We start from the raw sequence: 16,042 nt of genomic DNA, 5'->3' as shown, positions 1-16,042 counted from the left end.
TTGCGTTTGTGGTCACTTCACTCAGCTTTCACAGTGCACCCAAGTAAATGGAAATTGCAGACACCCTTATGATGCTTGTGTGCAATCATATGCATTAGGATAGCTCACACATGCACACAAACAGCAAAAAACATTTTCTGGTTTGTCGTCTGCCTTTGCGCCCTCCATTTCTGGGAATCAGCAAAGAAGGTAAAATTTTGTTCAGGCCAGTAAAATGCTTCCGATACACAATCACTAGCTCTTCTGGAACTTGGACAAAATGAAGCACCTTCGTTATGCAAGTTTCCCTAATGGGAAAACCATTAGATGTGCAAGGAAAATAATACTCTTCAAAGGTGGCTTGTGTCTGGTTTGTTGTTATCATTGCTACCAAACGCCTTATACATGAGCATTTCACTTTCTTGTGCAGATGTCTTTAAAGCCTGGTTTTGTCTATGACGGAAAACTTCTTAATAGCCCTCTATCCAAAGCATCCTTACTAAGCAGCAAGTCACACTGAACACGGCAGGACTTACTTCTGAGTCAATATGCTTGGGAGTGTGTTGCAATTTTTCTTTTCATCGCCTTTCACGATTAAAAACTTCCTAGGTTCTTTACAAAAAATGCTGTGAAAGTATTCATAATGTAATATATCTGTAAGATTTCTAGCGTTACACAGTAGTCCTGCAAAGAGAATGACTTAAATCTTGAGGCAATTCAATCGTTTGCTTGATTTTATTTAGAATGTGTCCAACACAATTCTCCATTTGGGTTCCACATTTCAAACTCACCCTTTGTATTCTTAGGAACATTATATGAAGTCTTAAAAACTTGTTTGATAGAAGAGGGAATGTGAATTCTTAGTGACCCTGCTGGACATTTATATGTTAACTGATTCTCTCTGGCATGGGACTCAAAAGTACTTATCTATTATGTTGGGTGGGTAGGGAAATCCAGGCATACAAATAGTCACAGAAATGCCTTAGGTCTTAAAAATCTGACTTTGCTTTTGTTCTTGGACCATCATTTCGAACCTAATACCATACACTTAAGCTTAACTCTTCTGCATTTTGTCTAACTTTTTTGTTCAATCATTGCAGAAGTGGACAGCTAAATACACTGTTCCAAAAGTACCTCGTCCTATTGGGAAGAGGGAAACCATTTGGCTCCTCACAGCCCCTTGACTTGGGTTCATCTGGTGTCAAAGCCTTCACATGATCACATTGGTTTTATTGGTGAACAATAGCACACCACAATTATCACCATAGCTAGCACATTTTGACCAACTGGGTGCTTTTGCCTTTTTTTTTTTTTTTAACACTAGAGCGTCTGTCTTTGCTAGAATTTGTTTTTTGTTTTGTTTTTTTTATGAACCAAAGGTCATATTACAGAGCACAAATGAGGTCTAAAATTTAGCCACAGCAGACCACAGCTCCACAGGAAAAAAAAACAACACATCTTCAAGTTAGGTTGACCTGCTTGGAAACATAGATTAAAAACAGCACAGCAAACATGGATCTGCAATGCACTGCTTCCTTATTTAAATATTAACTGCTTCGTTTTACATGGAAATGAACTAAGCAACGATGGATGGAATTTCCAGAACCGCCCGGTTGGTGTTGCTGTGCCATGGGGGGGGGGCGGGGGGGAGAAGCAGGCGACAAGTGTGGCTCAGATGGAAGAAGAGAGTGGGGTGGGGAAGGGGGCAAGTGATACAATCTCAACATCTGCGCTAAAGTGACTTGTTAATGATCAACCGATCATTCGCCAGTTTCAAAATATAATCTTATACAACATTTCCCCTCCCTCCCTCTGTAAACAGATCTGTTCATAAATAATTTGGACGTCTCCATGACATTCATGATATCTAACAGAAGCTGAAGTAGAAAAAGGATGGATGTGGTATACAGCATTGAGGAAATGTCAAAGAGTACTTCATCGTTGTCGTGTTGTTTTGTTTAGCGTCTGATGAGCGGGTTGCACGTAGCATCAGCCATCAGACACAGGGGGGGTCACCCACCCGTATTTTTCATGGGTCTTCACCAAGCTCTTAAATGTAGCTTCGGCTTCCTTGCGGCTGAAGGACTTTTTTGATTTCCCGGCTTTTCTGCAGATGCGTCCCTGTGTAAAAGAAAACAAGGGGGGGGGAGAGAAGAAAGGTGTGTTCAGCACCCCAATGCAGATGCAAGCGTTAAATAACCCCCCCCCCTAGCAATACGAATTCATCAGCCCTCTTCAGTAAGAACATATCCATGTGCTCTCAAAGATGTGTGGGTCCAGCTTCCTTCCTGGATGACAATGCATGAGTTGGCCACAACTCCAGCTAAGGCATGACTGATACAAGTTTCTTATGTGCACAGGAGACAGTTCCTGATTGATCAGAGTTCGTGTCCTCATGGAAGTAGTCTAGATGCATACAGATGTACCGTATTTTTCGCCCCATAGGACGCACCGGCAGCGGGGAGAAGCACTCTTCTCCTCGCCGCCCGCCTGCAGATCAGGTCCGGGGACAGCGGGAGGATGCGCTGCGCCTCCCAGCTGTCCCTGGAGCTTGCGGTGGGGAGAAGAGCTCTTCTCCCCGCTGCCCGCCTGTGGGCCAGGTCCGGGGACAGTGGGAAGACGCACTGCGCCTCCCCGCTGTCCCCGGAGCTTGCGGGGTTGGCGGCAGGGAGAAGCACGTGTCTCCCCACCGTCAGCCTCCAAACCACATCGGGAGACAGCGGGATGGCAGCGTTCCGCCTCCCCGCTGTCCCCCGACCTTGTGGGACTGGCGCTGCGCCTCTCCTGAAGCCTGGAGACGGAAAGGGGTCGACCCCTCTTGCTCTCCAGGCTTCAGCGAAAGCCTGCATTCGCCCCATAGGACGCACACGCATTTCCCCTTCATTTTTGGAGGGGGAAAGTGCGTCCTATAGGGCGAAAAATACGGTATGTATCAAGACTGAGTTTCATCCCTTGTTGCTTAGGGGGCATGGCTGGCATGCGCATCAGCATCTAGGGGATGGGGCTATAGGCAGGCACATTCCAGACAGACCCTTCACACAATCGGTACCTATGGGTACCTGATGCCTGAATTGGACTATGGTGCTCCTAATTATTTATGTACCTTCAAGATCAAAGCCAGGTTTGGATAATCAACCAAAGACCTGGCCCACTGCTATTGTTATAGATGAGCGAAGCATCACATTAAAGCGCAGAATATGCAAACTTTTAAAAAAGTGGATTTTGCCCCTAAAAAATAGTTAAATCTGACAAACAAACAAAAACAATCCTTGTAAATGCAGACTCCAATTTAGCTTTGAAGGATTTCAAGCAGCCTTCCATATTCCTAAAACAAGGACTTTTTTTGTTGTCAAGCTGTAGGAAAGTCTACAGCAGGCATCCCCAAACTCAGCCCTCCAGCTGTTTTGGGACTACAATTCCCATCATCCCTGACCATTGGTCTTGTTAGCTAGGGATGATGGGAGTTGTAGTCCCAAAACAGCTGGAGGGCTGAGTTTCGGGGTGCCTGGTCTAGAGAGAGTACCCCCTCTTTGCATAACAGAACATGGCAATGACATAATATACTTTTTGCAACCTGAGTATGAGTATCAGAAGAAGACTGTGCCATGTAATACGGGAGAAGCAGCAAACGTGTATTATTCCAGGTTTACGTATCAGGAATCGGATACATATATATCAGTATCCCCACACAGAAAATGAAACCAAAGCCACCATTCATAAATTGCTTAGTTGTGTGTTTTCTTGGACACAAACAGTAGCACTCACAAATTAAAACGTAGTATGTAAAGTCGCCCTAAGCAGCCATTTTTTCATCTCACAAATGAATATTTTTTTATTATCTTGATAAACAAAAAACAAGGGGCATTTCTCATTTTACTTCCAGGCTGAAATATTTTGCAGAAGACCCCCGTCCTTCCAATATATTTCCAAACTATGTAGGTGAAATTTGGCTAAAGATTTTGAAGCCCTGACGAATATACAATTCCCCCCTCCCATTCTCCCCCAGTAAGGAGAAATGAAATAGAAATGTTAGGGGAAATTGAAATATATGTGAAAGTTATTCTCTTACCAATTCTAGACATACACTTAGTACTTCAAGACCATAAAATAAATGATAAAAATGTGAGAAAAGCCTGCAGCCTCAGACCTAGGCCCCCTCAAATCCAGCTTCCTGTTTCCACAGTGATGAACCAAATGCCTTTGAGAAGCTGCAGAGCAAGAGCTAAGCATCTCAACAGTTTCCCCATTTTGACAGGGTAAAGTGCAGCTGAACAAAAATTTTAAAATCCTGTCTTAAAAGCATTTTCTCTAAAGGAGAAAACAGTTCATTTTTTAATTTTTTTTTATCCTCAAGTCCATTTTTCCCCCACTGAAAAAAATAAAAAACTGTTTAAACTCCTCCTCCAATTTTCCTTAGGACTGCACACCTGTATTCCTTGATTTCCTTTTGCCCTGCCCCCATCCATCCAATCGTATTTTTCGCTCCGTAAGACGCACCTGACCATAAGACACACGTAGTTTTTAGAGGAGGAAAACAAGAAAAAAAAAAATTCTGAATGAAACAGTGGATGTATGATTTTTGTGGTTTATGTTGTGGCCACAGACATGTGATTTGACGGTGAGTTTGGGGTAGCCCAATGCAAAAAATCCTGAGGATCCATGGGGATCCGTGCTTTGTAACCATGCTTTTGCGCCATTGCGGCCCCACGCAACAGTGGATGCGTGGTTTTTTTGGTGCAGGCTGTAGCCATGGACATGCTATGTGATGTAATGGTGAATTTGGGGTGACTCAATGCAAAAATCCTGAGGATCCATGGGCTTTTACCTCCCCCCTTCCAGGCAGCCTCCTTTATCTCTAGCGTCCCTTATAGCTTTGCGATCAGCTGCTTCCTTTCAACACTCCCTTCCCTCTTGTTTGCCTTAGTGTCTTTTCCTTAGCTGGAGCAGTTTTTTGCTCCTCCTCTTCTTCTAATTTCTCTCCTCATTGCTTTAGTCTTCCTGTCTCCTCTCCTTGCAAGTTTGCTGTCTTTACCTCCCCCCTCCCAGGCAGCCTCCTTTATTGCTAGCGTCCCTGATCTCTCTCCCTGATCTCTTGCCCATTAGTGGCTTTGTTTCAACACCTACTTCCCTCTTTCAAAAAAAAGAGAGCATGATTTCGCCCCTGGGCAATTTGGCTCCAGGGACCACGCATTTGCTCCATAAGACGCACAAACATTTCCCCTTACTTTTTAGGAAGAAAAAGGTGCATCTTATGGAGCGAAAAATACAGTATCTTGGTTCTGCCCATGGAGGGGCACAACCTCCTTCCTAACCTAACTCCTGCGAGATGCTACAAGGAACCAGGCAGAGGGCCTTCTCGGTAGTGGCGCCCGCCCTGTGGAACGCCCTCCCACCAGATGTCAAGGAAATAAACAACTACTTGACTTTTAGAAGACATCTGAAGGCAGCCCTGTTTAGGGAATTTTTCAATGTCTGTTTTACTGCTTTATTTTTATTAATTTTATATTATTATTATTATTATTATTATTATTATTATTCTGTTGGGAGCTGCCCAGAGTGGCTGGGGAAACTCAGCCAGATGGGTGGGGTATAAACAAATAAACAAATAATTATTATTACAGTCTGGGGGTGTGTGTGAAAGTGTTAGAAGACAATCACCTCTTTTGCCCTCTCCTCACTTGAAGGTGGATCCCAGTTCAAGGGGAAAGGAGGCAGCTTCAATTATTGTGTTGCCTTCCTCAAGCTTTTGGCTTGAAAATAGTCAAAGGGAAGATGCTGCGATGTGAACATTAAAAAATAATAATAACAACAGTAGCAGCCCAAAAGCTCTCATTCTGGCAGGGGAGAATTTCGGACATTAGAAAAGAACTCAGTGAATTCACCATTCCATCCCCCTGCAGGCATATGGAGTTTTTTTTTAAAATATTTTTTATCCTCCACTAAATGGGAGACTTAATGTCCCACTTAAGGCTGCCCACATTTCGAGGGATGCCTGAAGAGGCTTTTGTCCTTTTCATCTCCTTTGCCTCAACAGGCAAACTAAGGGCAAAGTCCTAACTGCATCCACTGTGATGTACAAGCTCAGTTGATTATACTGGTGTGCTGTTTCTTCAGGGGAAGTTTGTTGCTTTTGTTTTTTCATCTTTATTTTCGATCGTGCAATTTACGTGGAAATGGTTCAGTTTGGTTGTGCATTTTTTATGTTTTGTTTATGTTGCAGTTATCTGTTTTCTCTGTGTTTGAACATGGTTTGAACTGTGGAAAGGTGGCAGGCGGACAAAATTATGCATGTATGTATGTGGGACGCGGGTGGTGCTGTGGGTTAAACCACAGAGCTTAGGACTTGCCGATCAGAAGGTCGGCGGTTCGAATCCCTGTGACGGGGTGAGTCCCATTGCCTGGTCCCTGCTCCTGCCAACCTAGCAGTTCAAAAGCACGTCAAAGTGCAAGTAGATAAATAGGTACCGCTCCGGCAGGAAGGTAAACGGCGTTTCCGTGCGGTGCTCTGGTTCGCCAAAAGCGGCTTAGTCATGCTGGCCACATGACCCAGAAGCTGTACGCCGGCTCCCTCAGCCAATAAAGCGAGATGAGCACCACAACCCCAGAGTCGGTCATGACTGGACCTAATGGTCAGGGGTCCCTTTACTTTACTTTATGTGTAAGTCCTCAACCCTTGAAATGCCTAAGTGTTACTGCCCTGTCCCGGCTCAGCCATGCTGGCATCCACTCTGTAAATTCCTGCCCCATACCACCTGCCAGGTTGCAAAGATTCGAGGCCATCTAAAGCTACAACACTCTGTTCACTTTGAGTAAGTCCCACTGAAAGAGACTTGGGACAAAATCCTATACAGTGGTACCTCAGGTTAGGAACTTAATTCGTTCTGGAGGTCCGTTCTTAACCTGAAACTGTTCTTAACCTGTGGTACCACTTTAGCTAATGGGGCCTCCTGCTGCCACCGCTGCCCCACGATTTCTGTTCTCATCCTGAAACAAAGTTCTTAACCCAAGGTACTATTTCTGGGTTAGCGGAGTCTGTAACCTGAAGCGTCTGTAACCTGAGGTACCACTGTACCGTGCTCTATTCCAGTCATTCTCAAAGGGTGTGGCAGGAAGATTCAAGGACAATCAAAGGAACACTTCAGTGTAGCATAGTATCTATCTATCATCTATCTATCTATCTATCTATCTATCTATCTATCTATCTATCTATCTATCTATCTATCGTCTATCTGTCTATCTCTATCATCTATCTATTGATCATCTTTATCCATCTATCATCTAATCTATCTTATCTATCTTTCTACCTATCATCTATCTACACACACACACATAAAATTTGCAGAATATGGATAGATATATTTTCAAAAAAAATTCTGACAAGTATGAAAGATCATGAAAGAGAAAGGCTTTTGTGTGTTAACAAGGAGATGAGAGGGGTTTTTTTATTTCAAATTAGACATAATATGAATGAGAATAGCCAGCAAGAGCAAGCTCTCACCTCTCATTGAGTTTATATGGTACATATATAAGAGAATTGCTTATAATTCTGTTTTGAGAAGGATTCATGTTCTTATGAAGCTGCATTATTTTATACTTTATGGATGACCCATGTTCCTGTGATAAAGTAGCTGTGTTGTATGTGATAAATCAAGCGCACCAGGAGTTGTTTTCTTTTTGTTTTGCAATGTTTTCTCGGTGTGGTGCGAGCAAATTTTTATTCTGAAAGTGCGGCCCGTAGAAAACAAGTTTGAGGACCACTGGTCTGCTCCAGCAGCTGGGGCTGCGAAGGCAAAACACCCCACACAGGTGAGCAGGAAATGGGGGGAACTCTTGCGACAAAGTATGACCACTGCAGGTTCTTCTCAACCCTACTTTCTGTTCTGCATGTGAATACTGTGTCTTGTGTCTTGAGCTGCATCACTCCAACCCTCTTGTCCCTGCAGTAGCAAGGAACAGAAAAGGCACTCATCCCCACATGCAGAGATTCACAAAGAAGAAACCCCATGTTTTAACATGGGTGGGGCAGACAGATGAACGCCAGATGTGACGGATGAATCGCATGTACCGTATTTTTTGCTCTATAAGACTCACTTTTCCCCTCCTAAAAAGTAAGGGGAAATGTGTGTGCGTCTTATGGAGTGAATGCAGGCTGCGCAGCTATCCCAGAAGCCGGAACAGAAAGAGGGATTGCTGCTTTCGCTGCGCAGCAATCCCTCTTGCTGTTCTGGCTTCTGAGATTCAGAATATTTTTTTTCTTGTTTTCCTCCTCCAAAAACTAGGTGCGTCTTATGGTCTGGTGCGTCTTATAGAGCGAAAAATACGGTAGTTTGCTCCTGGCTGCTAATCTGACCATCACAATAACTTCCCTTACGTTTCACATGCTTTCCGTTAAGCAAATAACAGGTCTCTGACGGCTGTTGTACGCAGATATATTAATAACTAATGCTCTAACAAGAGCAAGACCAATACTAAGCACATCTCTGAAATACATTCCATTTTCCCCATCGCGTTATTTGCTGGGAAATAGTTACAATGGAGCGAAGGCTTACCAGGGTTTACTCTGGCTTTGTCAAAACCACGTCTGTCGTTTAATAGATAAACACGGAAACTGGCAACGGGAAAATTTTGTTTTGAAGCTTGAGGTCAGAGGCGGAATTAAGAAATCTGCAGTGCCTGCTGGTAAGTCTGCATTGTTGCCATTTAAACAGACAATAAACCACCCCTGATTACACGGATCGGAAAGCAACACATTAGCAACTGGGTTTTTTTGTTTGTTTTTTGCTTTTTAAAAAAGGGGGTATTATGAAAACTTTTTTTTTAGAAAAAGAAAATAACTAAAAGTGTTCCTATTCTTCCTTCCTATCCTCGGCACCTAAAATGCAATTAAATCAAGCCAAATAGCAAATCAGGACTTGGACAGGTACTTTGCTGGTAGGAATTAGTGGGCAAGTCAGGTCTAATAATAATAATAATAATAATAATAATAATAATAATAATAATATATTATTTATACCCCGCCCATCTGGCTGAGTTTCCCCAGCCACTCTGGGCGGTTCCCAATCAAGTGTTAAAAACAGTACAGCGTTACATATTAAAAATTTCCCTGAACAGGGCTGCCTTAAGAATGTCAGGTAATTGTTTATCTCTTTGACATCTGATGGGAGGGCGTTCCACAGGGCGGGCGCCACTACCGAGAAGGCCCTCTGTCTGGTTCCCTGTAACCTCACTTCTCACAATGAGGGAACCACCAGACGGCCCTCAGCGCTGGATCTCAGTGTCCGGGCTGAACGATGGGGGTGGAGACGCTCCTTCAGGTATACAGGACTCAGTTTCCACAATCAGAAGAGTCATGTGGCAAATAAGTTCTTGGACTGCACTGCTTCAGTGAGAACGTGTGGGTTGCATGTTTGAATGCTCCCCCATTTACAAAGGCAGACCAAACCTTTCTCTGGAATCTGTTAATAAAGTAAGCTCAGACTCTGACTAGATAACAATCAAGGGAGCAATGAATGAATGGGGAGAAAACTGAATGTGCAAACCCTTTCACAAATCATGTCCACTATTAGCTGTGTGAAGCAAGTATCTTCACATGGTACAGATTCTCTGGACACAACCTGCTTTTCCTCTTGCAAAGTTCTTGCACAACCCTCTTGCATATGCACAACAAACTGTTCCACAGTGCAGAAGGAATTCTCTGGATTGCAAAGACTTTATCCTAGCCTTCTTTAATGTGTTGGTTTCCTCCCTTCCTTCACACTTTATGTAAGTTGTTTGCTTCCGGCGTCCAGGGCTACTGGATGATAGAATTTGTTTGCGCCCAACTGAGGCATTGGAAAAATATAGTGGTTTGTTTGCACCCTGCTGATAGGCGAAGATAGTATTTTGCATCCAGCTGAGCAACCAAAGAAGCAGGATATTCTTCGCAGAAGTTTGAGTCTATTAAATTTTATATCTGTGAAATCTGCAAAGTGGATTTTGCATTATATAATTTATGTGGGAGAATATGAATGGGATTTTCTGCATACATTTCACAGTTAAGAGCAAACACTTGGAGACTGTTCTGTTATTAAGCAATTTATAAACATGCGGGGAAAATAAACAATGAAATAAATTTCACATAAAAGAAGAAGACAAATGAAGCTTAGAAATAAAATATCAAATTTCCCTATTTTTCCTAGTCTGGCTTCATGCTATAGAATAACCTTTGCTTCTTGGGGATTTATCTTTTAAGCCTACTGTTATGAATGTCTCTGTTTTGGATATCTGCTATGGGATCAAATTGTTCGCTAATGACCCAAGATGCTCAATGAATGGCTCTTTAGGGCAGGATTGGGGAACCTCCCATGCAATCCCAATAATCCCTGACCATTAGCCAGCAGGCTGGAACCAGCAGGAGTCCAACATTTTGAGAACCGCCAGTGTGGTGTAGTGGTTAAGAGTGGTAGTCTCGTAATCTGGGGAACCGGGTTCGTGTCTCCGCTCCTCCACATGCAGCTGCTGGGTGACCTTGGGCTAGTCACACTTCTCTGAAGTCTCTCAGCCCCACTCACCTCACAGAGTGTTTGTTGTGGGGGAGGAAGGGAAAGGAGATTGTTAGCCGCTTTGAGACTCCTTAAAGGGAGTGAAAGGCGGGATATCAAATCCAAACTCTTCTTCTTCTTCTTCCCCATCCAGCCCTGCTTTATTGGAGAATGGTGTGGAATGTAAACAGGCCGTCTTCAGCATATGCACCACTGGGGTGCAAAGATCTGCCCAGCGCCCCCCAATTAACTTTTATTGAGCTTTATTTGGGGGAATCCAAAGTTATTGACCTTTTTTTTTTAGGGGGGAAATCGCTCACCTGTAACAACGACACAACGGATAAAACTGCTTTTGCTTCCTGGCTCGTCAGGAATATTAGACGAGTATTTGAGTAACAGAGCAATAGAGGGGGGGCGGGGACTTTCGCTCCATTGCTTTTCACTGCCGCCAATCAAGAGGGACCGGTATACAGTAGGTATACATTTAGCGCCCCCCAGAATTCGGCGCCTGGGTGCCCCGCACCCCTGGATAAAGACGGCCCTGAATGTGAAACCCACCTGAATGTTCAGGAGATGATAAATCATCTGCTCTCACAGAGGGACCCAGATTGAAGCAGACAGACTGAAGTATTAGGGGCTGAGTTGAAGAATGGAAGGAATCTTTAGGGTCACAAATATCTCTTTCTGGGGATAATGGATATAACTCGCTACCTAAAGTTGGCCTATGCTGTTTGCCTCCATCTATATTCAAGTTTGTCTATGTATGTAAAAAAACCCCGATGTATTATAAGCATGCCACTAGTTTGGGTGATCTTCCAAAAGAAGCCAAGCATTGCTCTTGAAGCAGCTCATCACTTAGGGAAATAGCAGCACCATATTCCAGCACGTATAATTTCACAGCAGTCCTAACTGGGTTTATTCTGGAAACAAACCCTACAGAGTTCTTGCTCCCTTGTTAAATGTGCTTAGGATTGCAGCGTTAGTTTTATTAAAACAACAACACATCAGTCAATCTCTTTTGAGTATTTTTGCAGCTTTATTCCGTATCTGCCCATAGCAGGGAACTGAAATCAGCTAAACGCGGATTGCAGATAAAAGTGAGTTTATGAAGGGTGGGGAGAAGAAAGCTCTCATACTTGCCAAGGTCTGTCTCACCTGGTCACTCCTACTCATGGTCTTGATCAATTGCCCCACTTGTTTCTTTAACTGCTCAACCCCATTCTCCTTTCTCTTCAGCCCTGTTTCCTTTTTGCTGTTTATGCTCTTGTAACTCCAGGGCTGGACTTCCATGACATACTCAATAGTACAGTGGTGCCTTTCAAGACGAAATTAATCCGTTCCGTGAGTCTCTTTGTATAGCGGTTTTTTCGTCTTGCGAAGCAAGCCCATTGACAGCTTAGCGGATTAGCGCTATTAGCGGCTTTTAGCGGCTTATCAGCTTAGCGGATCAGCTGATAAGCGGCTTAGCTGCTTAGAAAAGGGGGGGAGGGGAAAAAAACCCGCAGGAACTCGCAAGATATTTTCGTCTTGCGAAGCAAGCCCATAGGGAAATTCGTTTTGCGAAGCGCCTCCAAAACAGAAAACCCTTTTGTCTAGCGGGTTTTCCGTCTTGCGAGGCGTTCGTCTTGCGGGGCACCACTGTATGTAAAGGACCCCTGACAGTTAGGTCCAGTTGCAGACAACTCTGGGGTTGTGGCGCTCATCTCGCTTTACAGGCTGAGGGAACCGGCGTTTGTCCGCAGACAGTTTTCCCGGGTCATGTGGCCAGCATGACTAAGCCACTTCTGGGACAACGGAACACTGAAACCAGAGTAGCCCACGGAAACACCGTTTACCTTCCTGCCGGAGCGGTACCTATTTATCTACTTGCACTTTTTGGCGTGCTTTCAAACTGCTAGGTTGACCGGAGCTGGGACCGAGCAATGGGAGCCCACCCCATCACAGGGATTCGAACTGCTGACCTTCTGATCGGCAAGCCCAAGAGGCTCAGTGGTTTGGACCACAGCGCCACCTGCATCCCCAATAGGAAGCTACTGTTGTTGCATTTCTTTCACTATCTCCAACTCTACGATTATTTTTTTATAAGTTCACTAACAACCAAGATAATGCTGCCTACGTCCATTTCCCAGGCTCACCAGGGGAAAGAGGAAAAGTTCAGATGCAACTTACAGAGGTTTTTCTTTGCAATTTATAATGCGCCCACTAACACCTTAACTTTTAGAAATGACTATTGAACGTGAATGAATTCATTATTGTATTGACATCATTTTGCGCCACCATCATCATAGAATAAACAGCTCAAAATTGCTGGTCATCTCCATCTTTTTTTCCTCCTTTAAGCATACACAGGTAATAAATGGGAACACATTTGCTAGGAAATCAAAATTAAAATTTGGGTGAATAGAAATGCTTATCTGTGTGGATATCTATCTATAACAAGCAGTTCCGAAATCCTGTCAAACCAAGCCCTAGCAGGCCATGTATAAGTGGGATCTTCTGGGATCAAAGCTACACAGCAAGATTACTTCCACGTTCCTGAATCTGGCACTGAACAAGTGCACCCACCTCTTGGAATTAGTCCCGAGAGCAGGAGTGGCCCAAGATTTTTTGTCGCCACCTCCCCCTGCAGATCTGGGTCCTCACCCCACTGCCTCCACCGATGCAACTGTGCTGCTGCCAGCCCCATTGTCTTAACGGTGCCCTCACCTGTGGCTGCAGCCGTGCTGCCACAAGGCACCTGCAGTGGCAAGGCTGGCGGCATGAATGAAGTGCTGGCAGCAGGGCAACATTGGGGCCAGGGGTCAGATTCACTGCCCAAAGCAAATGGCTTCACCTTGCCAATGCATAGGTTGCCCTTGCCTGAGAGGCACAAGCCAAGAGACAAATTTTGTCCTACCAAGTTATTTTGGTCTTGTTCTCCTTTCTGTGCTCTGTACCAGGGCTGGCCAACTGCCAAGAGACTACGATCTACTCACAGAGTTAAAAAACTGGCAGTGATCTATCCCCTTTGGGGGGGAGGGTTTGGGGTTTCAAAGTTGATGAGCTTTTTTTAAGGAAGGAAAGTCCCATTTTTAGGGGTGCAGGGCACAGTTACTGAGATTTTTTTTAGGGGAGCCAAATTTGTTGAGCATCTTTGGGGGGGGGAGCCAGTGATCTACCACAGATGTCCAGTGATTTATGGGTAGATCACGACATACCTGTTAAACATGCCTGCTCTATACACACCATACACTACAGCACTCCTCCCAAGAATCTTGGGAACTGTGGTTTCACCCTCACAGAGCTACAGTTCCCAGTACCCTTAAACCAACATTTCTGTTTTTACCTAGTACTGTGGCTACATCCTCCTGACTTTATTGAGGGATATAATCCTGTATATTCAGCCTAATCCTATTCACGTTTACTCAGAAGTAAATCCCACTTTGCTCACATAACTGATTGTGATGCAAGTGCACCTGTGGATATAAAAATGTGAAAATGCAGCATGTTGTCTCTTTGACACTAGCTAGGTTATAATTCTGGAAAAACCGCAGCATCTTTTGCAATGTGAAACAGCACATTGATTTTCTATCAATCAGCTTCTTACACAACCATCAAGTGATTCAAAACTCAGAAAGGATATTTCACAAATTTAAGGTCTTGTTCAACCCACAAATTAAGTAAAAGCAAACACAACAGTTTGTCCTGCGAGGAAGTGCACCAGCCATTTAAAAGAAATACCTAGGTGAGCTGCTCCAACTCCTTGATAATTTTTGTTTCCCTTTTCTAAAGCTTCCCCCGCCCAACTCTACAATATCCCTTTACCCACAGTGACCAGAACAGTGCAAAGCATTCCAAACGTGATAGCACCACAGACTTGTATAATGGCATTCTTATATTGGCAGTTTTAATTTTAATCCCTTCCCCAATGCTCCCTAACACGGAATTTGCTTTTTCAAAGCTGCCACAAAAAAGGCGAGAAAAGGCACAGATACAATGGAAAGAACGTGTTTCAAGAGTCAGCTTCAAAGCACCAGCTTAGTGATGGTTTTCTGACTGAGCAAACCCAGCAACAGTCCAAGCCCAACCAGTTTCGCGTAAGGAGAGCGACAATCAACAGGGGAGCTATTGAATCATAACTTAAGGACAGTGCACATTCAGAACACGAGAACTGGGTCTCTGGATACATGCTTGTGATGTAAATAAGTCTTGCTGATTGCAGAGCGATGGATTTATTACAACCATGAATTCCAAGAACCTTAAGGTTGTATGATACAGCCTCCTAGTAAGCAATATAAAGAAAAAACCTGTCCCCACTTTAACAGTTCCCATTTGTAATACAGTGGTACCTCGGGTTAAGTACTTAATTCGTTCCCGAAGTCTGTTCTTAACCTGAAACTGTTCTTAGCCTGAAGCACCACTTTAGCTAATGGGGCCTCCTGCTGCCGCCATGCCGCGGCGGCACGATTTCTGTTCTCATCCTGAAGCAAAGTTCTTAACCTGAGGTAATATTTCTGGGTTAGCACAGTCTGTAACCTGAAGCGTATGTAACCTGAAGCGTATGTAACCCAAGGTACCACTGTACTCTCAAGTTACATTATTTATGTATGTGGCAAAGTAAAGGCTAATTCACACTTCCGTTTACTTCTGAATCGGAGCAAACATCGACTGGGTTTTCTGCGGACTGATGTTTGTTCAGATTCAACAGCAAACAACAGAGTTTTCCCGGGGAAAGCAGTGGGACGAAAGGAAAACCTCTTGGAGCCGTGCCCAGAAATTGTGGGACAAATGGAAGAAATCACAGAACCCAGAGAAGTGTGAATGAGCCCTAAGTTCCATAGCCACTTATCCCTGTTAAATAGCAGCAACAAAAGTACTTGCAAGGAATGTGAACCATCTAGCAAACTTTAAATCTTGGATGTCTAAACGGTATTGGTGAGAGGGACATTGAGCACATGCGTGTGAATAAAGCTAAGTTAAGAGTTCTTTGGTAGGAAGAATGGGAAAGGTTGTGGAATGAAAGGGTAAAATTTACAGCCTGTAATGCTTTGAAAGAGAATACAGTGGTGCCTCGCAAGACAAAATTAATCCGTTCCGCGAGTCTCTTCGTCTTGCGGTTTTTTCGTCTTGCGAAGCACAGCTATTAGCGGCTTAGCGGCTTTAAGAAAAAGGAAACAAACTCGCAAGGGAAATTCGTCTTGTGGAACGACTCAAAAAACGGAAAACTCTTTCGTCTTGCGCGTTTTTCGTCTTGCGAGGCATTCGTCTTGTGAGGTACCACTGTTTGATGAAAAAGATGTATAGATAGTGTATTACACCAGTGAAAATAGCTAAAATGTATAAGACAAATAATAAATGTTGGAAATGTAAAGAAAAAGAAGGAACATTTTATCATATGTGGTGGGAATGTAACAAAGTAAAGAACTTCTGGGAAATGATATATAATGAGATGAAAAAGATGTTGAAATATACATTTTTTAAAAAACCAGAAGCATTTTTACTTGGAATTATAGGTCAGGACACTAATAGGCAAGATGTTAAATTGTTTTTATATGCAACAACTG

At 43.7% G+C, this 16,042-nt stretch overlaps 1 protein-coding gene across 1 annotated transcript in view; it reads right to left on the bottom strand.

Annotated features, from left to right (window-relative positions):
* Nucleotides 1-700: 700 nt before the first annotated feature.
* The window catches only part of UBE2QL1 (ubiquitin conjugating enzyme E2 QL1), a 33,034-nt gene continuing 17,692 nt past the window's right edge, over nucleotides 701-16,042 (bottom strand). The window contains exon 2 of the mRNA XM_081872871.1: nucleotides 701-2,100. Coding sequence (XP_081728997.1) covers nucleotides 1,969-2,100 — 132 coding nt within the window. The 3' untranslated portion in view covers nucleotides 701-1,968. The remainder of the gene's footprint in view (nucleotides 2,101-16,042) is intronic.

This window comes from Podarcis erhardii (genome assembly GCF_964252035.2).
Source record: "Podarcis erhardii genome assembly, chromosome: 8".
NCBI classification, from domain to species: domain Eukaryota; kingdom Metazoa; phylum Chordata; class Lepidosauria; order Squamata; family Lacertidae; genus Podarcis; species Podarcis erhardii.
The sequence above is the reverse complement of the archived record's forward strand: the minus strand, read 5'-3'. Positions and strand labels throughout refer to the sequence as shown.